Raw genomic sequence first — 22,967 nt, 5'->3', positions numbered from 1 at the left:
GAAGAATCAACTTGGAATTTTCTAAAAGGGAAGCAAAAACTTGACAGTAGGTAGTTGTTGACGTAGGTTAAGGGAAGTTACTTTTCTTAAGAATAACATGTTATAGCTTGTCTGCATGATAATGAAATGAGCTAAGAGGGTTGGCTATAAATATCTCTCATGGGATATGAAATGTTTGATTTAAATTGACAAGGTTATGCATTCATCAGCAAACACTGGAGTGCCTTTTACCAATTAGGCACCATTTTAGGTGGTATGGTAACAGTGGTGAGCAAGGAAAAGTCCCCCCTCTTCTGAAGCTTACATTCTGTTTTGACAGGGACTGACACAAAACACCAGGTAGTGAAAAAAACATGGTGAAAACAAAACTGGGTGATGCGTGACTGGAATGGAATGGTCCAGGAAGGCCTGTCAAGAGAGGTTACATTTAAGCTGAAATGAAAAGTATTTCATTTAGAGGCACTAGTGAGCACAAAGCCCCCAAAAGTGAGAATGAACTTTGTGTGTTTCAAGAAAAGAAAATGTGGCTGAAGTACACAAAGACAAGTGGGGAGGGTGATGAGGTTGGAGAGAGGTAGGAAAGGTATAGCTTTGTAAGCCATTATTTTTAAAAATCTGATGTGAGAATTTTAAACAGGAAAGTAATATGACATTTCATTTTTAGAAGATCACTCTGACTGCTGAATTGTTAGGGAAACGAGACGGCAGAGAAAAATGTTCAGAGATTTTTTTCTAACAGCTCAGGCAAGAATTGAAGAGTGGTGACAGAAAGTAGAGAAGAGATTTGGAATAAGTCTTGGAAATAAGAGTTGACAGACACTGTTGATGGGCTGGATAAGGGTGGTGGTTAAGAATCAAGGCTGACTCCCAGGTAGAGTTGAATGGTGGGCGTCCCAAACTGAAGCGGGAAGAATGAGAAAAATGGGTTTGTTGGGGGTTAAAAATCAAATTTAGACACTTTAAATTTGAGTCCTATTAGAAATCCAAGTAGACATATCAAGTAGGTAATTAAACAACAGTCTGGAGTTGAAGGAAATGGTCAGCGATAAAGACACAAAAGTGGAAGTTATAAGCATATATATAGATGATACTTAAAGGTAGGAGAGAGGGAGAGATTATGTAGGAAGAAAAGCAGACTGAGGAGTTATCAGTGAAATAGGTAGAAAACTAGGAAGTGGTGTTACCAAAATAGAAAGTTTGTTAAGAAAGGAGTGAGGAATGATAGAGGTGATGGCCGGTTGTGATAATATGGAGATCATCGACCATGAACAATTTTGGTGGAGAGGTCAGCCTGATTAGAGGGGTTGAGGTGAGGAAGGAGAGAGTTTGTCTGACAAGAAGAATCAACTTGGAATTTTCTAAAAGGGAAGCAGAAATTTGACAGTAGGTAGTTGTTGGCATAGGTTAAGGGAAGTTACTTTTCTTAAGAATGACATGTTATATATAGCTTGTCTGCCTGGTAACGAAAGTACCTCCAATAAAGGGGGAGAAAACAATGCAGGAGAAAAATAATTTTACAGACACAAAGCTCTAGAAGGAGAGGATGGGAGTCAAAGCACAAACAGAGGAGCTGACCTTTGGTAGCCTTGTGACCCTATCGGATTGCGGAAAATGTGTTAAGAAAGTTACTGACGCCTATTAGGGTTCTTTCCAAAATGCCTACTCCACACCTCTTCCTCTCTCTCCTAACGATCTCTGATCATACTTCCTGGAGAAAATAGTAATGAAAAGGAAATGCATCACTTTCACTCCTTATCCTGTTTCCTTGCCCATTACAATGGGTATTGTTTAACTTCAGCACTCAGGGCAACTCCCTCATGATGGATCGGCCCACACTACAGAGAATATTGCACCACCCCAGGGCCTGAAAACAAAAATAATAGCACACTAAGAGACAGGAACCGGGTTCCAATAGCTGGGTGGCAGCCACATTAAGGCGGCAAAGGGTAATGCCACAGAGTGAGCACACCTGCTACAGCCTGCGTTAGGCTGCTAAATTAGGCCCTCAACTATTTCAGAGTCAACAGTGGTCTTGAGGCAAAGACAGATGTGGCTTTGCTGTATTGGTTAGTTCCTACCGGCCTCTACAGGCAGGGGATGTACTCGCTGCGGGATCACGAGGCAGCGAGCGGGTTAGCTACACTGCGCATGCCCGGGACGCCGTTGGGCGCAGGTGACCGGAAGAAGGGTCCGGACCAAAGATGGCTGCGGTGAAGTCGTCCGGAAGTTCCACCGCGGGTGGTACCTGCATCCCTAAAGCCATGGAGCGGGTTCTACCTATGTTGTTGGTGCCGGTCCCCGCGGAGGCGACGGGGCGGATGGGATCCCGGGCGCAGATGCACAGAGAGCAAGAGGTTCTGGGGAGCCTGACAGCTGCAGGCAGCCTTCAAGTGCTTTCCTTGGCTCCCGGCGGCCGGGGCGGGGGTGGCTGCTGCCTCGATGGCCCCTTTCGGCAGTAAGTGCTGCAGGAGGGCTGGGCAGAGCTCTAGCTCGGCTGGCCCGGATGCCGCACTCCTGGCATGGAGGTGGCGGGAGAGGAATGACAGCCGCGGGAAACGCCCCAGAGGCGAGCCCGGTTCCCTCTCGGAACTTTTTCCTCCCTCTGGCGCATCCCTGTGCCCTCGCTTCCCGGTTTCGGGTGGGCGGAGACGATACCCCGCTTCTCTTCTAGCGCCAGCGAGCCTGGAATGGGCCCAGCTTAGGCGCTGATTGCTTTTATTCATTCAACACAGGTTGATTAACTGTCACTGTGCCGTGCACCTTGCCCAGCTGGTATCCACTAGATACCAGCTGGGGAATCATCTCTAATTGGAGTCATCCTGATAACCTTTTTCTTGCCCCCGAAACAAAGAAGGATTTCCTTCACGTATGGGCTTTCCCCCCTTCCTTCAAGGACAGAGCCTGAGTTAGTACACTCATTCTCTCAAATATTTATTATGCACTTACTGTTACCAAGGAGCAGTGCCTAAAAAGTTGAATAAGACAATTCTTATATGTGAGGCTTGCACGATTTGGGAATTAAGAAAAAAACATAATTACAATCATGTATTACTTTCCACTTCTGTAACTCTCGGTCCAGGACTTAAGTTAGATAGTGCCCTCTGAGTCTTTGGGCTCTTTTTATAACAAAATATTTTGGAAACGATCTCCTCTTAAAGACTTTGAGTAGCCAAGAGATGTCTTATCTTTGGAATCTTCAGGTCCTATAACTGCCTGACAGTAGAGATTCTGTTTGTTACATCAGTGAGTGCTTTAACCTGTTCTGTGTCTTCTTTATTCCCGATCTCTAGTTGCTAGGAAGGGGAATCTCTTCCTGAGGGGAAGAAAATTTATTCAACAGTGTTAAGTACCGTTGAACACAGCCTCATAAAGACAGGCATGAGGCAGAGAGAAAAGAAGAACTCTTGAGGTGTTTGAGAACTTAACAGAAAAGACATTCACGTGTGAATTAATGGGGGCATGCATAAGTTACTGCGTGAAATTCGAGGGGGGGCGTGGATCAAGAAGAGCTTTTTTATTTGAATTGCATTGAATTTTAATTCAATTAAAATAATTCAAGGGTAAAAATCAGGATGTTTATACTATTCAGGATTTACTTCCTACTTTTCTCAAAGTGTTCATAGTCCTTTTTATATTGTTGAAATCACTGTACGTCCTTTATTTTCATTGAAAATCTCCTGTCTTTCCACATGGAAATAATAGTCCATGTGCTAATGATGTTAATGGTGTCACAGTATTCTGCCTTTTAAATGTAGCTCAATTTGTTGAACATTTTCCATGTTCAACTCTTAGATTGTTTTCCAGATTTCAGTGTAAACAGTCAGGAATTGGGCGTTAATTAAAACTCAATCTAGATATAAGGATAGTGTGGGGACAGAGTCCCAGAGAGCAGTTTCCAGGCTCTCGGCCTCACGTGGAAAGGTGCTGGCTCGGGTAGTAGATGGCCATCATCTGTGACTAGTTAGCCATCAGCTGTTACCGGTTAGCCATTAGCCACTGATATAACTGCCTTGGCTAAGCTAGCAAGTGTGAATTGTGGGTTGCAGAGAGGCGGATTGCAGTTAGCAAGTGAGGTTGGTTGGCAGAGAGGCGGCGGGTGGGTTGCGGATCATGTGGCTCCTGCTTCCTGTGTCTCCAACCCAGCCACCAGCGAGACTATAGCGGTATGACTCCCCTCCCTATGGCTCCGTGGTTGTTCCTTTTTGGCCTCACCATGTCCTGCGGTCTTATGTGGGGAGTGGGACCAGGGACCCCGCATGACAGATAGAAATATAAAATGTGTTAATCTTTTTCTCTAATAAGGACATACAGCACCAATTCCAGTTATTGCTACTTCTGTAGAAAAAAGCTTTTTTAAAAAGATGAAACTTTATCAGCTTGGTAGCCTCATCTCATTCCATTGCATTGTTTTAAAAATTGGAGACCTTTTATTTTTAAAATGTAACAATATTATTATTTAAATGGAAGCTGTAGCGTCATTAGTATCTTTCCATCCTTGTTAGCCAGTGTTGCTATGACATTACACTGCTTTAAATAATCTGTAACTGTGCTGTCCAGCATAGTAACCATTTAGCCACATGTGACTTAAAATTCATTTCCTCAGTTGTGTTACTCATATTTCATGTGCTCAGTAGCCACATGTAGCAATTGGCTATTGTATTGGACAGTGCAGATATACAGAACACTTCCATCATCACAGAAAGCTTTCTTGGACAGCTATTCTATAATATACCATTCTGGAGTCTTCACTCTGTTAATGCACATAATCACTTTCTTTTTAAAAGTCATTGTGGGGACAGAGCCAGGAGTGCAGTTTCCAGGCTCTCTGCCTCATGTGGAAAGGTGCTGGCTTGGGTAGTAAATGGCCATCAGCTGTGATCAGATGGCCATCAGCTGTGGCTAGTTGGCCGTCAGCTGTAATCAGTGAGCTATTGACCACTAATATAACTGCCGTGACTGCGTTGGTTGGTTGGTTGGTTGGTTGGTTGACCGACCGGCAGAGAGAAGCGGATGGGAGATTACGGATCGTGTGGATCCTACTTCATGTGTCTTGCCCGGCTGACAGCGAGAATATAGTGGTATGAACCCCCTATCTATGGCTCCGTGGGTGTTGCTTTTTGGCCTCACCATGTCCTGCGTTCTTATGTGGGGAGCGGGACCAGAGATCCTGCATGACACCCTGCATGACAGTCATTGAAAGCATTTAAGTTAGCAAAACCTATTTTGGTAATTGTGAGCCCCACCTCATATAAATAATGTGCATATTTGTTTGTTGAAACTTATCCTTGATCATAACAGTTCCTTTAAACATACTGTCAGTCAGGATTTAGGATAAAGGAGTAAAAGCAGCCGTCATTTCTTGCTCCATGTCCCCTTTTCACCATCCACTTCTATATTCTTGTTTGGTCTGAAGGGGAAGAAGTAGGAAGTGAGAGAGGGCAGAAGTGGGAAGTCCTAGAGTAGTTTACACTCAAGTTGGATTTAAAATTAATGCTACCAGGTAAACTAAAGAACTGTTCTCTACTTATTCTGTCTTTCTACCCTCACCATTGTGGATAAGTATTGTGGATATAGAATATAATAAACAATCTAAACTTTTTCCTTAGCTTTGTGTGGGAGGATTCTCATAACAGAGGCACACCAACAGACAAGCCCAGACTGCTCACTCTTAGTGAAAATTATGAACTGCTCATCTATGAATTTGATTTGAAAGATGGAAGATGTGATGGAACCATTTTGTATAGCTATAGTGAGGAGACATTGCAAAAGCTCATTGAAGATCAGAATATCAGTAAGTATTTACAGGTGGTCTTTCAGCATGTTTAAATCTGTGACATTACTATGTAATTTTATATATTTTAGGAAAAATTCTTGTAGAGGTGAGCTCAGGTTGGGAGATCTGCCTTGTCCAATACTAGTGTGGGGACAGAGTCCCAGAGAGCAGTTTCCAGGCTCTCGGCCTCATGTGGAAAGGTGCTGGCTCGGGTAGTAGATGGCCCTCAGCTGTGACTAGTTAGCCATCAGCTGTAACCAGTTACCCATTAACCACTGATATAACTGCCGTGGCTGAGTTAGCAAGCGGATTGCAGTTAACAAGGGGTTGTTGGTTGGCAGAGAAGCGCGGATTGCGGCTAGCAAGTGGGGTTGGTTGTTTGGCAGAGAAGCGGATGGCAGGTTGCAGATCGTGTGGCACCTGCTTCCTGTGTCTCCAACCCAGCTGCCATTGAGACTGGAGTGGTATGACTCCCCTCTCTGTGGCTCCGTGGTTGTTCCTTTTTGGCCTCACCATGTCCTGCGGTCTTATGTGGGGAGTGGGACCAGAGACCCTGCATGACACTAGCCAGCAGCCACATGGGATTATTGAGCACTTGAAATGTGGTTAATATGAATTAAGATGTCCTGTAAGTGTTCAATACATACCCGATTTTGAAGACTTAGTATGACAAAAGTAAAACAGCTCATTAATAGGTTTTTGTATTAATTAAATGTTGAAATGATGTTTTGGATGTAAGGTAAATAATATGTATTAAAATTAGTTTCACCCATTTCTTTTTTTTAATGCAGCTACTACTCAAAAATTTAAAATTATATGTGTGGCTTGCATTTGTGGCTTACATTATGTTTCTATTGGATAGTGCTGCTCTAGACTGGTTACAGAGCTACGTATTTACTATGTCCCATCTTGAGGGCTGCAGGGAGCAGAAATCAAAGCACTCCAGCTTCTATTTCTAAGGCAGTAGCATACTTGCTGCCCTTGATTTTAAGGTTCCTTCTTTTTCAGGTTTTGAAATAGTCTGTGATTGTTCTTATGGGGTACCATGTGTAAGTAGGCTTTTTAAAATCATCTTCTGGTGTGCTATCACGTGGTCCATAAACAGAAGAAACAGAGACATTGTAGATTACCTTTTTTATCCCTTTAACCACCTTCCAATGACTATTTGCTTAGGTGGGTATGAATAATAACTACCTATAGTTGGACTGAACTAAGTGCTATTTCCTTTTTGTTTTACCTGTTTGTGTTATGTTTACAAAATCAAATTTACCCATTGTAAAATCTTGACCAATGAGTTGGAAATAATGTTCTTTTGTTTCATAGGTATTTCCTTATTATCTTTGCGAATCCTGTCATTTCATGATAACACATCATTATTGTTCATCAACAAATGTATCGTCCTACGCATTATATTTCCTGAAAGAGATGCTGAGATTAGAGTACTCAACTGTTTCACGTTACCCTTGCCTGCACAGGCAGTGGACAGGATTATTGACACGCAGCTCTGCAGAGGAATTCTTTTTGTTTTGAGCAGTTTAGGCTGGATCTGTATCCTTGCTGGTAAAGATGTTGATATACAGGGGAGGGGACTACCTAGAAAGATGAACGCTTTTAGGCTTTTAGTTTTATGGAACTGGGGTGTAGGAAAATGGTTAGTTTTTCAGTAAAACTTTTCAGGGAAAAAGATCTTCATGAACTTAAAATACTTAACTATATTACTTTATATTCCATTCAATTATTTTCCAGTGTATACATATGTTTTTTACTGGTCATAATTATCCAACTTAGTTGTGTTCTTTTTAAATTGTATATGCTTTGCATTACCCATTTATTCAGATATGCTTACTAAATATCTACTATGTGCTTATTCCAGGAAGGATTTAGATGACCGCTTATGATATGATACTTATATTTTCATGTATGAATATAATCCACCTCTTACTGCTAATGATTCAATCAAATTAGTGAATCATATGGTTTGCTTAACCACTTTTAATTTATTTTTGGAAAATATTCTGGGTTTTTCTGTCTGTAGCAGATCCATAGGTCACCAGCAAAATTATTTCAAAGGCTTGAAAAATGACCTGTTATGTTATTTTGCAGCTTTCATTTCTAAATTAAGGAACACTTTTCTATTTTAGATATATCAGCCTATGTTAAAACTTCTTTCGTAAAATGTTATAAATTATTGGATTAACTTCATTTTTGTTGCTGGGTTGTAGAACTGTGTTGTCCAACATAGCAGTAGGCATATGTAGCTTATGAACATTTGAAATTGGCTAGCATGACTGGGGAACTAAATTCTTAATTTTATTTAATTACTTCAGACTTAAAAGGTGATGCTTGATTCAGCTATTGGAGAACTTTTAAGTCTGTTTGGAACAACTTTGGTTGTTCCAAGTTCTCAATGTAAATTTTATGAAATCTAAATACAGATAATTTATTTTCAGTGAAAATTTAGTGTCCAAATTAAGGTGTGCTATAGGTGTAAAATACCAGATTTTGCACACTTTATGAAAAAAGATGGAAATTATCTCAATTTTTTTTATATTGATTACATATTGAGATGATATTTTGAATATATTAAGTAAAATATATTAAGATTAGGTTTACTGGTTTCTTTTTACTTTTTAAATAAGGCTACTAGAAAATTTATAATGACAAATGTGGCTCATGTTATATTTCTCTTAGACAGCACTGTTGTAGAACAGTAGTGGAGAATGTTACCAGTGTCTCAGGGACTAGCACAGAGCAGTATTCAGCAAGTTGAATGGACTCTATCAGATTGTTTATTGGGCCACCCCCTTCATAGTCATCTGGTTACTGTGATGAGGCAACCGCAGTGTCCTGTTACTATACCTACAAGGTAGAGCAATGAAGTCCCTAGCTATCCTGTGGTTTAAATGGTTAGGCATACTTAAAATTGGCATTTTCTTTAACTCTAACTCAAAGACATTTTTGACATTGTGGAGGGTACACAGGTAGCTCATGTGGATTTAGCACTTCACCAAGAAGATATGTGTAATGAGCAGCAACAAGAGCCAGCCAAGATGTCTTCCTTTACTTCACTGAAAGTGTCTCAAGACCTAGATGTTGTAGTGATTGTCAGCTCCTCCAACTCTGCAATTGCTCTTAACTTAAATCTCTATTTCAGGTATGTAGATTACTGCAGTCTCTACTTTGAGGTAAATAATTGGAGCCATAAGAGCATAAAAATGTACTTGTTAGGTTTCTTTTTACCCCCTTCTTCCGTCTCTCCTCCCACACTCCGGTTCAAGCCGTTGTTTCTCAGTCTTGTGTAGGACACAGCTCCCTGGCCCTGCTGGTATTATGAGCCTTGTGCTCCCCGCCACCCTGGCTGAGGCAGTCGGTCGCTAGAAGCAGGGTGCTCCAACCACCTGAGCCACCAGGCGGGCCCTAGATTTTCGTGTTTTTTAATACTAGTTTTCTTCCCCTATGCAGCTAGATCATGTTCTAGTTACTACATAGTGAGGTTGTTAATGTATAATGTATGCAAATGACCACCAGCTGCCTTTTTATTTCTGGATGTATATCAAAATTTTGATTTTGATATGTTATATATGGCTCATGTCATCATATAAGGAAAAATGTAATCAATCACAATTTTAAAAGCCCTTGGCTAGTATGCATTATCTATTCGCCTCTTGCCCCACATTAGAATAGAAGAGAATGGTGAACACACAATGGGATTTATAGATGATGTAATACAGAATTGTACACCTGAAATCTATGTAATTTTACTAACAATTGTCACCCCAATAAATTAAAAAAAAAAAAAAAGAGAGAATAGAAGAGAAATGGCATTTACCCTGTGTTAGAATTCTTATGTGGCTCAGGGTCCTGGCTTCCTTGGAGATTACTTATCTCTTAAAGGAGTTTGACAAGATATGCTAACTTTCTCCAGCTCAGGATTTCCCCAGGTGTTTCCCTTGGAGAGCCCACACTTTTGGCTATCTAAATATGTTAGTAAAAATTGAGTGCTTATTTGTGTTGCTTTTTGATTTAGATAGTATTCTAGTTGCTTCTGATTTTATAATGTTTGAGGAGTGTGTATGTGTTTATATGTGCCGCGCGCGCGCGCACACACACACACACATACACACACACACACACACACACACACACACACACACACTAGCCTATACATTGGAAGTTGCTTATTTAAAAGTAGGAAGTTGCTTATTTAAATGTGGACCAGCCTACTTTTCACTATGTAGGGACATTCAAAACCATTAGGATTTTTGGTCCTAACTTAATATGAATGAGATAAACAAATCTTTGTATTTGGAACGCGCTTTGGGTAATTGGAATGCACTTTGATGGGTTTTATTGCTTATTGTTTGGATCACAACAAAAGGATAAATTCATCTTCATGTACCTACCAGAACTTCTCACTACTATCATATTTTTTCATTTTTTCTTTTTTAAATGTTTGAGCAGGGATGATTAGCACATTCTCAGATTGTATGCTTATTTATCAGTAGGCCATTTTTACTGACTAAAACATAATGTTGTGTGTCTAATTACCTCCTAATCTTCAGTAAAAACAATTGGAAAACAATTTGCCAGGTCAGGAGGGAGGAAAGCCTACTCAGCCTCTCTGAGCCTTGAATGTAGGTTTTTAGTCCTTTGAATGTTTTGGCAACACTCCAAGAGAGCTCTGAAGAGGGCACCAGGCACATTCCTTTGAAAAATTTCATTGAACTCAGCTGCTATAACATCAGCCGAAGAAGAGCTACTGTTCTGTTCCCTGCAATAAATTTAGGGATCTGTCCTGTCCAGCTAAATGAGTGAGCTCTGTTTATTAATTATTTACATAAATGCTCTTTAATTAGTATAGTTTCTCTGGAGTTGACTGCATGTTTTATTTGATAAATGTGCTCTGCAATCTAAAAGTGTTTCTGTCTTTCCTGCCTTCTGGCTCTAGCGCTTCTTTCCCCTGATACAGAATGCCAGTGCTTTTCATTTTATCAAGTCCTGTTCATCCTTTGAGATCCACCTCTGTCATGAAGCCTTTCCTTACTAGAACCCCTTCTCTTGTAATTTTATATTCATTGTATAATTTTTCTCCTCTTTCAACTTCTGTAGCACTTCTGCTTTGAACTACCATTTAGCACTTACTTGTATAGTCTTGTATTATTTCCCTATTTTTTTTCATGTTTCACATAGAGCTTGTAAGCTCCTTGAAAACCCAAACCCGTGATTTATTCTCTCAGTTCACTGTCAGTGACTTTTTCTTCCAATTTACCTTAGCTGTCCATTCTCATAGTCATGCCTCGGGCTTTGTCATTATTTGAAACTGCTCCTCCCCCCAAATCACTATTCTACACATCTCACTCTCTGACTACAACTTCCCAAACTTTCCAGCTCACTTACTCAAGTACCCCCACTTCACCAGTCATTTGACCACATTGGAATTCCCAATCTTTTGACCTTTCACTCTTCAGGCCCTTCCTTTCTTTTACTTCCCTCCCTTTCCAGCATGGGTTCTGTGACGCATAATTTCAGTCACTTTCTTGTATGCTCCCTAAACTCTTGTTCCTGGTAACACTTGATCTGACAAAAATCTTTTTTTATTCTGCATTTTTACTGTCACTGCACCCAAGCAACTAAGCGCTTATGAGGAAACCACAAAGAAAAATTGATACCACTGTAAGTTCACATTCATGACGTTCAACTGGTCTCTCAATATTACTTGGAAATTTTACAATGATTTTTTTTTTCATGAGCCCATTCTTTAGAACACTGTTTTTAAGTGTCCATTTTCCTTAAACATCTATTCATCTCTTTACCCCCAACTTCTTGGATAACTTTCCTTCCTGCTTTATAAAGGAAGTAAAACCAATCTAATGGGAGCTCCTCTGGTTTCTCACATTAAATTACAAACCCACTTTCTTGTACCCATATTCTGCGTCTTCCCTCCTATTACATCAGCGGGATTCCCCTCCTCTGATGAAAGCCCCATCCGTCTGTATGCTCTGGATCCCATTTCTTCCCTCCTCAGGGACTGTTTTCCATTTCCTCTTTTTTTGATATTTCCAACCTCTAAAGTATTAGATCCGCATCCAGTTAATCACCACGTCCTAGCCGTTTTACCTTCTAAATGTTTCTTGAACCTGTTTGATGTTCTTAACTCCCGTCATCTTCTGATCCATGCCACTCTCACCACTTACCTGAACAAAAGTAACGTCTGTTCTTACCCCTTCACATTCGTCCTCTGTAGAGTAACCAGAGTGATGTTGTTAAAATCCATCTTATCAGACGTATAGCCAGGTATATCTGGGGACAGGGTATATACCTTCTCCATGTATCATCCTTTCTCATTGTCACAGGGCCTTCTTTAACTTCATCTCGACAAATCTGTTGAATCTACCTTCAAATTGTTGAAAAGGTTAATAGTTAATAATTTAACTAAGTGCTCCTAGGATTTAAATGCCTCCTTTTCTCCCCAGCTACTCTTCTGCATCTGATCATATTACTTTTCTGCTTAAACCCCTGTTTAGCTTCCTTCTCCCCCCAAGATAAAAACTAAAAATCTTTCAGAACAACCCATAAAGCCCTTCACCATCTGTCTCCTGCCAACCCCTCCAGCTTCATCTCATACCACCTTGCTTCTCATTCACTATGATTTAGCCACCCGAGCTTTCTTTGTGTTTCTGAAGTGTGACAGCCCTCTTTCTGCATATACTCCCCACCTCCACCCATGCTCATTTTGCCTTCCTAGTTTTTATGTATTTCCCTGTCTCAGCCTAAATCATCTTTGTGGTGGAGGTATAGTGAGTGCTTAAAAACCTTTATAGTCACATTGACCTGGTTCAAATCCAGCTCTGCTATTTCTCTGAGCTTTAGTTTCCATATCTATAAAATGGGGATATATTTACTTCATAGGGTTGTTGAAAGGCTTAAATAACATAATTTATATAAAGTTTTATCACAGCATCTGTAATATAGTAGACAAATGCTCATATTTTTATAAATCTCACTCTGCCCTTAAGGGTCAAATTCTTTTTTGTAATTGAGGTATAATTGACATGACATATTAGTTTCAGGTGTACAACATAATAATTCAATATATGTACATATTGTAAAATGATGACATAACTCTAACATCATCACTATACATAGTTACAAATGGGTTAAATCCTTAAGGTTGACTTTGTCATTCTGCTATAAGTAATGGAGACAAGAAGGAGTCCTATTCAGGATAACTTTTTGTCTATACTGTTCCTTCTCTGTGACACACCCCCTAACACGCTCTCAGTTTTTAACAGGAGCAGTAGTAACACAGATTTGGGTTTGATCATCATTTTTGACCATGGCTATTATTTTGAAATGTAGGCAACACCCAGGACACCTACTGTGTGAACGAAGTCGAGCAGACATTCCTGTTGAAGGCCCTGCGGGCATAGATGAAGACGATCCTGTTAATTCTGACTACAGCATGAAACTGACCAAGTTTTCCTTCCAAGTGGATAGGTACAGAAACCGTCTTTCTGCGTTTATTTTATCATTTCCCTTTTTGTCTTGCTTACTCCATACCTTTTCACTAAAAATCTTCACAGAGGTGGACACTTTTTTTTTTTTAAGTACAGCTTGTTCCTGGTTTAGTATTTTACTTAGTTCCTTTCACTTGTAACAGGTGTGAGCTCTACCCTGTCTTCCAGGTCTTGGAAAGCCCAGCTATCATCACTGAATAAAGCAATAAAGAGCTCCAAATGGGAGGTTTCCCGTTGTGCTCCATGGTTCCAGGATATTTTGCACTTGGAGTCCCTTGAATCCAATAACCACAGTACAAGTGTGCCAACCTGGGCCTTCACTCCACAGGACATAATGTGCAGTCAGTATAATTTGTCACAGAAGGATCATGCCAAGACCAGTGATCCAGGAAGAGCATGGAAAATAATGCACATCAGTGAACAGGAAGAACCCATTGAGCTTAGATGTGTGTCTGTGACAGGATTCACTGCACTGTTTACTGGGACAGTGGAAAGTATGGGCTGCACCATTGTCCTCTGGGATTTGGAAACCCAGGGCATACAGTGCTTTTCCCTTGGCCAAAAGTGTATTCCTGTAGACAATAGTGGAGACCAGCAACTGTGCCTTACTTTGACAGGTGAGAATATCTTGTATTGGGTTGAAGTCCATTGCTGGGAAGTGTGTATTTTACTTCTGCTGCCCTGGTTGTATTAGTGCCTATTCTGTCCTCTAAGTGATAATATTTCATAGATGACCTTTGGTGTTATTAGTGGTAATGTTTTCTCATATGATTTCTGCTCAGCTAAATGCTAAGATACTAAGTCAGAGAAAGTTTAGGAGTAATAAAGGTTGGTTTTAACCCAGGACATCTTTACTTTGGTCTGTACAAGCAAAGGTAGCAAGCTGGTTGCTTGTGGGCCACGTATGAACTGCACATTTATTTTGTTTGACTTGTACTATTTATGCTTTTAAATAAGATTTTATTTATTATAAACATAAAATTAGAGGATTTCACACAAAATCTGGATTTCCAGCTATTACTGAGAAATTATAAGATCTGGCAATACTGGACCTGCATTCCTGCAGAGTAATTTATGAGTTGGAGCTGAATTTCAGTTCTCTTAGGTGAGCCATTTTCTTTCTGGTTAGGTTTCTCTTGCACGTCTGTCACCACCTGCTTGGTCCCTGTAGGCATTTGGGTTTGACATTTTTAGATACACATTCATTCAGCATTTATGCCATAACCTCCTACAAAACTACTGAATGTTACAGAACCATGTGTATCTTCAGTACCCTAGTTTTGGTAATCATGTATTTCTGTGTGTCAGGAGCGTGCTGTTAATTGTTTTATTTTAATAAATCAGAAATGTGACATCTCTGTAAATAGTTAAAGTTTCCAGGTATTGATTGTGCAAGATAATACAAAGTAGAAAAGTGAAATTTAGTGCTACTTCATAGATCGCATTCTTAGGAGAATTTGCCTTAATGATCAATGTTTAAAATATAGAACTCTTCTTTAAAGACATTGAAAAATCATGATGAATTAAGGTCATAATAGTACCTGGTGTCCAATAAATATGTTTGTAATTATAGTGCTGAGGTATTGGGTAATTAGAAATTAATTCCTGCCATAATCCTGAAACCTTAGTCCTACTAATTTATTAAAGCTAACTTTTATTTTTCCTGTAGAAAATGGACTCTCTCTGATTTTGTTTGGTTTGACTCAAGAGGAGTTTTTAAATAGACTAATGATCCATGGAAGTGCCAGCACTGTGGACTTGCTTTGCCATCTCAATGGTTGGGGACGGTGCTCAATCCCCATACATGCACTAGAGGTAACAGAATTAAATGTCTGTAGAACGTTGCTTATTTTCTGTCATATACTCTTATTTGAAGTTTTGAGAGAAGTCATTTAAGCTAGCAGCAAAAAGAACCTTTACCCTTCCATTTGCTTAGTTCTGGGTATTTTATTACCTGAACTCTGCTTAGCAGTTTACCCTTTTTGGCTTTAAAAAAGATTGTGATATATACTATTTAAGGAAGAAAAAGTTATAAGAAATGAAGGCAACAATAAGCGGAAATAAAATAGGAGCGAGTTATGGAAAGCTTGAACAGGAGTGATGTTTTATTCCTACCTTATAGTCCCTACTCTTCTATAGAACAATCCAGCTGTAGCAGCATCAGCACCTGAATTTATATAGGATTTTCTAGTTCACAAACACTCCTTTATATGTATTACCTAATTTTGTCCTAAAATATGAGATGGTGTTGGGTGGTTTTCATTCATTTCATTTTACAGATGAGAAAACTTAGGCTCATTATGGTTGAGTGAGTGGCCCACAGCCATACTAAGAAGACTGGAGCTAAAATCAAAGTTAGGCATTTTCTGCTATATACACAGCCCCTGGAAGGTCAAGAACTGGAAGTTAATAATGTTATGTGCCAGTTTTTTTAATGACCGCTTTATTGAGATAAAATTCACCCATCTAGAGTGTACATTTCAGTAATTTTTAGTATATTCAGAGTTACACAACAATCACCACTGTCTAATTCCCGAACATTTTCATCACCCCGAGAAGAAACTGTGCCTATTAGCAGTCACTTCCTATTCCTTGCGGCCCCTAAGTGCCAAACACTAATCTACTTTCTGTGTCTGGATTTGCCTATTTGGGACATTACATATAAACGGAATTTTTAAATATGTGGTTTTTGTGACTGGATTCTTTCACTTAGCATGTTTTCAAGGTTCATGTTGTAGCACGTGTCAGTACTTCATTCCTTTTTTGTGGCTGAATAGTATTCTACTATATGAATATACCACATTTTGTTTTCCCATTTATCAGTTGATGGATATTTGGGTTATTTCCACTTTTTGCTGTTGTGAATAATCCTGCTGTGAACACTGTTGTACATGTTTTTGTGTCACCATACGTTTTCATTTCTCTTGGGTATCCAGCTAGCTGTAGGATTACTGAGTCATTTAACTTTTTGAAGAACCACCAGACTGTATTCCATGGTGGCTGTGCTATTTTCCATTCCCACCAGCAGTATATGAGGGTTCCAGCAGCTCCACATCCTCAACTCTTGCTTTTGTCCACCATTTTTGTTATAGCCGTTGTAGTGCTTGTGAAGTCAGAGTGAAGCAGTATCTTATTTCCTGATGGCTAATGATGTTGAACATGTTTTCATGTGCTTATTGGCCATTTGTATATTCTTCGAAATATGTCTGTTTAGATCATGTGTCCATTTTATTTATTTTTTTTTTATGTGTCCATTTTTTAATTGCTATTTGTCTTTATTGTTGAGTTCTAAGAGTTTTTTATATGTTCCAGATACTAGATCTTTATGAGCTATATGATTTGCAGATATTTTCTCCCGTTCTGTGGATTGTCTTTTCATCTTCTCAGTGGTGTTTGAAACAAAAAAGTTTTTAATTTTGATGAAGTCAATTCACTTTTTTTTTTTTTTTTTAAGTCATTTGTGCTTTTGGTGTCACGTCTAAGAAATCATGGCCTATTCTGAGGTCATGAAGTTTTACTCATAATAAGAGTTTTATAGTTTTAGCTCTTACATTTAGGTCTCTGATGCATTTCGATTAATTTTTGTATATGGAATGTAGAAGGGATCAAACTTCATTCTTTTGCATGTGGATATTCAGTTGTTCCAGCACCAAATGTTGAAAAACTTACTTTTATATACTACAACGTATCATTGTTGAAAATTTGAGTAATAGGGAAAAAAAGTAAACTTGTCACCTATAAATCTGTTATCCAGAAGTAATCATATTTACCATAGCAGGGTTATTTTCTTCTACTTGGTTTTTCCTAAATATTGATGTTAATAATCAGGTTTTATCTCATTAATCTTATGACCCTATAGGTAAATACAGTTATTATCCCCTTTTTATAGATGAGGGAACATAGAGGTTAGGAAATCTAATTCAGATATACATGGACAGTAAGGATAGCACCAGGCAGTGTGATTGCAGAGCCTCTGCCCTTACACAATGTGTGTGCATATGTGTGAGTTTAATTAGAATTGCCTGGTACGTACAGCATTGTTTCTGCCTTAGTCTCCCCCGCCCATACAAATGAGTGAATATGTATGATTTAAGTGATTAACAACAACCATAATAAAACAAATACTCCTTTTTTGTGTCTTATTCTTTTTTAATTTATATTTAATATTTTATATTAGTTTCAGGTGTACAGCATAGTGGTTAGACATTTATATAATTTATGAAGTCATCCCCCCAATTAATACCCACCTGGCACTATACATAGTTATAATATTATTGACTATATTCCCTATGCTGTACTTTACATCCCTGTGACTACTTTGTAACTACCAATCTGTACTACTTAATCCCTTCACTTCACCTTTTCCACGCAGCCGCCTAACCCCCCTCCCATCTGGTAAACATCAGTTCTCTGTATCTATGTCTGTTTCTATAAAACAAATATTCTTGTACCTACCATCCAGGCAAGAACAGATTATCAGCAATGTTTTTGAATGTGCACCCCTCACCATCCTATTCTCTTACCTTGCCCAGCCTCAGAGTTAACTGCCATTCTGAAAATTTTAATCATTCCCTTGCGTTTCTTTATCTTACTCCATGTAAATGGTTCCCCAAATAATGCTATTTAGTTTTAGCTATTGTTGACTTTTGTGTAAAATAGAATCACTGTATTGTTTTGGGACTTGCTTTTTTTTTCACTCAACATGATTTTTTTGGGATTCATCTACGTTCATTCAGTTTCACCCTTGTGTAGCATCTTATTATATGAATATGTCTTTATTTATCCAACATAAGCTTATTTCCAGTTGTTTGCTGTTATAAACAATGCTTCTATGAACAGTTTCTTACATATCTACTGTAGCACCTGTGCCAGAGTTTCTCTGTGGTAGTAGTGGTACTGGTGCAGGGGTCCTTGCCCCTCTCAGAAGAGAAATCAAGAGAGTGGGTGAAACAGTTTCGCATAGAGAAGGTTTATTAAAATGAAAGCTTGATGCACCAAGGGAACACACTGCGAAAGAGAATTGATGTGGCTCGCCAAGGCTTACAGGCACAGCGGTTTTATGGGCTCTTGGAGTTAGGGACCACCCCTTCCCCTTTCCCTCTGCAAAGTATGTTGAGGCAGCTGTACCTATATGCTCTTTCGTACATTGTGTGTCTCACTAGCATTTTAAATCTTCACCTAGGTGAGTGTTTTTTACAATGAGGAAAAGTTAACTCTAGGACAGCTTTTTTTTTTTTTTTAATTTATTGGGGTGACAATTGTTAGTAAATTTACATAGATTTCAGGTGTGCAATTCTGTATTACATCATCTATAAATCCCCTTGTGTGTTCACCACCCAGAGTCAGTTCTCCTTCCATCACCATATATTTGATCCCCCTTACCCTCATCTCCCACCCCCCACCCCTCACCCCCCTTACCCTCTGGTAACCACTAAACTATTATCTGTGTCTATGAGTTTCTGTTTCTCATTTGTTTGTCTTGTTCTTTTGTTGTTTTTGGTTTATATACCACATATCAGTGAAATCACATGGTTCTCTGCTTTTTCTGTCTGACTTATTTTGCTGAGCACTACACTCTCAAGATCCATCCATGTTGTCACAAATGTTCCTATATCATCTTTTCTTACTGCCGAATAGTATTCCATTGTGCAGCCGTTATGGAAGGCAGTGTGGAGGTTCCTCAAAAAATTACGAATAGAATTACCATATAACGCAGCAATCCCTCTCCTGGGTATCTACCCAAAAAAATCTGAGAACATTTATACATAAAGACACGTGTGCTCCAGTGTTCACTGCAGCTTTGTTTACGGTGGCCAAGACATGGAAACAACCAAAATGTCCTTCGATAGATGAATGGATAAAGAAGTTGTGGTATATATACACAATGGAATACTATTCGGCGGTAAGAGAAGATGATATAGGACAGCTCTTTTAACTAATGTGCATGCACAACTTTAGAAACTTTCCTTGGGCCCACTTGTCTCTTTTGTAATTATGGTTCTGTCTGCTCATTGTTTGTTGGCCCAGGGATGTGGCTCAAGATTGTTCTTCCCAGCTGCGGGTTCTAGTGACTACATGACCACCCTTTGTGACCACCAACTACAATAGTACAATTGCTGGGTCATAGGCCATGTGCATTTTTAACTTTACTAGATAATACTGTAGCTTTCCAAAGTTGTTTTGTCAGTATATGCTCTCACCAGCAGTGTATGTGAGTTCTCATTGTTGTATGTCTTTGCCAATGCTTGGCATATCCAGAATTTAAAAATTTTTGCCAATCTGATGGTATGATGGGCTTTAATTTGCGTTTCCCTGATTAAGGTTGAATATATATATATATATATATATATATATATATATATATATATTGTCCATATATATGATATTTAGATTTCTGTGGTAAAGTGATTGCTTAAGACTTTTGCCTGTTTTTCTCTTGGTGTGTTTGTCTTTTTCTTAGTGTTTTATAGGGTTTGATATATTCTAGATACTAATCCTTATAACAAAAGATTTTCTCACCTATAAATCTGTTTGTGGTGAATATATTCCAACCTGTGGCTTTTTATTTTCTTCATGGGACCTCTAATTTTAATATAGTTCTAAATTGTAATGTAGTTTCGTCTTTTCCTTTGTAGCTTGTGACTTCTATCCTGAAGTCATAAAGGTATTTTTATATTTTTTCCTAACTTTTAAAATTGACTTTCATGTTTAAATCCTTTCCCTTTGGAACTTATATTTATGCATAGTGTGAGGTAGGGACCTATACTCCCACCCCCATATTGATTACCATTTGTCTCAGCACCATTTCTTTTCAAAAGTCCTTTTACTACCGATCTGAAATGTCAAGTTTCCATATATGCATGAGTTTGTTTCTGGGCTCTGTTCTGTTCCATTGGTCTTTGTCTATCCCTGGGGCAATTCCATCCTGTCTTAATTATAAATCCTTCATTTTATTATTCTTCAGGATGTGTTTGTTATTCTCTCTCTCTCAACCCTCTTCCCTATTTTAGGATCAGCTTATCAAGTTACACGAAAAGTTGTTAGGATTTTTATTAGAATTTCATTAAATCTATATATAAAGTTGGAAAGAATTGACATCTTTAGGATATTTAATCATTCTATCCACAAATATAATTTTTCTCCCCATTTTTTTAGGTCTTTATTAATGTTGTTCAGTAACACATTACAATTTTTACATTAAGAGCTTGATACCTGTTAGCTTTATTTTTGGTGTGTGTATATTTATATTGAAATACTATGTATATTTAAATATATGCATATATATTTATATTTAAGTATTATATGTTAAAATAGCATATTTTATATGTTTAAATACTGTACATAGCTATTATAAATGGTATATTTTTAATTTACATTTTGTTAATATACAAAAATACAGTTAACTTTTATATATTGATTTTTGTATTTAGCAAATTTGTTAAATTCTCTTAATTATTCTAAAAACTTACCTGTTAGATTTAATTGAAGTTTTCTATATAGTTAACTACATTTAACATCAAAATAATATAATTTGCTTTCATCTCTTCAAATCCTTTTTACTTTTTTTCCTTGCCTCATTTTGCTGCTGGAATCCTTAGTATAATAGACCAAGAAGTTATAGTGGGTATCCTTATCTTACTCCTGATTTTAAAAAAGAGTACTTGTGATATCTCATTATTCAGTTGTGTGTGTGTATTAAGAAAATGTTTATAAGATTAAACTCCCTTTTTTCCCAGCTATGAGTTTTTATCCTGAATGGGTATTGAATTTTATTGACTGCTTGTTCAGACTCTATTGAGATAATTATATGAATCATCTCCTTTTGTCTATTACTGTAATAAACCACATTAATCAATTTTATTTTATGATGAAATATAACATTAAAAAGTATATTCAGAATATATGTACAATTTAACAAATAATTACAAAGTAAAAATTCTTGTAACCATCACCTAGGTCAAGAAATAAAACATTACTAGCACTCCAGAAGCTCCTAACCCTTTATTAGCTTGGATATTAAATACTCAGTTTATGTTCTTTTAGAGGATATCCTAGGACATATAATGTGCTTATTTAAATTATTAATTCCAAAGTTAACAACTTTACCCTTCTGGATACTAGAAAGCCATTAAATGCTTTAACTTTATGTACTCTTTCCCTATTTGTGTTATTGTGTCTTTTAAACCACGTTAAACATCATTATTATGTATTTAGGTTTCTTTCTTTTTACATAGACATTATATATTGTCTTTTCTCTTCATTTCTCCTCACATTTAGGCCTTCCCTCTGCCCGAAGTGTATCCTTTAAAATCTTCTTAGTGAGGAACTGAGTGCTGGTGAACATTCAGTCTTTACTTAATGATGTCTATTTTGCTGTCATTTTTGAAACATTTTTTATGAGTATGGAATTCTAGGTAGGCAGTTGTTTTCTTTCAGCACAGTCATGATCACTTTCTACTACCGTGTTTCCCTGAAAATGAGACCTAGCCAGACCATCAGCCCTAATGCGTCTTTCAGAGCAAAAATTAATATAAGACCTGGTCTTATAAAATTATATTAATTTTTGCTCCGAAAGACACATTAGGGCTGATGGTCTGGCTAGGTCTTGTTTGGGATAACACAGTCTTCTGGATTCCATTGTCATTGGGAAGTCAGCTGTTGTTCTTTTGAGGGTAGTCTTTTTTTTTTTTTTCCTCCCTTCAGGCTGCTTTTGTGAACTTTTTGTTCTTAGTGTTCCACAGTTTCACTGTGATTTTATGTCTCACTAATGAGTCATGGTCCTCAGTTGGGAATATATTGGTCTATATGATACTCTTTAAAATTTGTTGAGACTCAGTGTCTAGCCTAGTAAGTACTCAGTTTTCGTAAATATTCCATGTACTTGAAAATTAAATGTCTGCTTTCCAGTTGGTACTTCAATCAGAAGTAGACTTTCCATACTCTCCTTTATTTCTCTTAACCTCTATGAGTCTGTTACTTTGTGGATAATTTTTTCATTTCTTCCAGCTCACTAATTCTGTTTTCAGATGTGTCTAATCTATTAAATGCATCCATTGAGTGTATAATTTCAATTTTTATAATTTTTATTTTTAGAATTACTATTTGGTCATTGTTTTTAAATGTGGTATTTTGAAATTTTTCAAATTTACAGAAAAATTGCCAAAAAATAGTAAAGTGAACATCCATTTATCCTTCACGTACATTCACCAACTGTTAACGTTTTTGCTATTAGGTTGGTGCAAAAGTAATTGCGGCTTTTGCAATTATTTTTAATCATTGAAACCGCAATTACTTTTGCACCAACCTAATATATTTGTTTTAATTGTGTGTTTACTTAATTTTTGCCAAACCATTTGAAAGTTGCAAACTTTATAATTCTTCACTCCAAGTACTTTAGCATACTTGTGTATCTCCTAAGAACAAGAATAGTCTTTTGTTTAATCATATGTAATTCAGTTGTTCCTTCTACCACTCAGAGCAAAGACATAGTTTGTTGATGTTCTTCCTCTAGGGGCAGTGATTTTTCTACTTCAGCCTTTTTCAGAGAGTGTCACTTTTCATGGACCCTAGGTTTGTTCTCTCTCCTTCCTCCATACATAACTTCCCCCAGTACCTCTCACCTCAACCTACCTAGTCTGTTAACACCCAGAACTTTGGCCCATTGGTTCTCACAGTGT

At 38.0% G+C, this 22,967-nt stretch overlaps 1 protein-coding gene across 2 annotated transcripts in view; it reads left to right on the top strand.

The window, feature by feature from the left end:
- Positions 1-2,166: 2,166 nt before the first annotated feature.
- The window catches only part of SPG11 (SPG11 vesicle trafficking associated, spatacsin), a 76,753-nt gene continuing 55,952 nt past the window's right edge, over positions 2,167-22,967 (top strand). The window contains exons 1-7 of one of the 2 annotated variants that reach the window (XR_012494767.2): positions 2,167-2,455; positions 5,607-5,791; positions 7,097-7,321; positions 8,726-8,927; positions 13,133-13,270; positions 13,459-13,907; positions 14,960-15,105. Coding sequence is in view for 1 of the 2 variants with exons in the window: in XM_019725312.3 (XP_019580871.3) it covers positions 2,202-2,455; positions 5,607-5,791; positions 7,097-7,321; positions 8,726-8,927; positions 13,133-13,270; positions 13,459-13,907; positions 14,960-15,105 (1,599 nt within the window). In the remaining variant the exon portion in view is untranslated. The remainder of the gene's footprint in view (positions 2,456-5,606; positions 5,792-7,096; positions 7,322-8,725; positions 8,928-13,132; positions 13,271-13,458; positions 13,908-14,959; positions 15,106-22,967) is intronic. The other variant, XM_019725312.3, reaches the window with a different exon arrangement.

This window comes from Rhinolophus sinicus, chromosome 3 (assembly GCF_057876585.1).
Source record: "Rhinolophus sinicus isolate RSI-liver-muscle chromosome 3, RSI-T2T, whole genome shotgun sequence".
Classification (NCBI taxonomy): Eukaryota; Metazoa; Chordata; class Mammalia; order Chiroptera; family Rhinolophidae; genus Rhinolophus; species Rhinolophus sinicus.
This window is presented reverse-complemented; position numbering and strand designations above follow the sequence as displayed.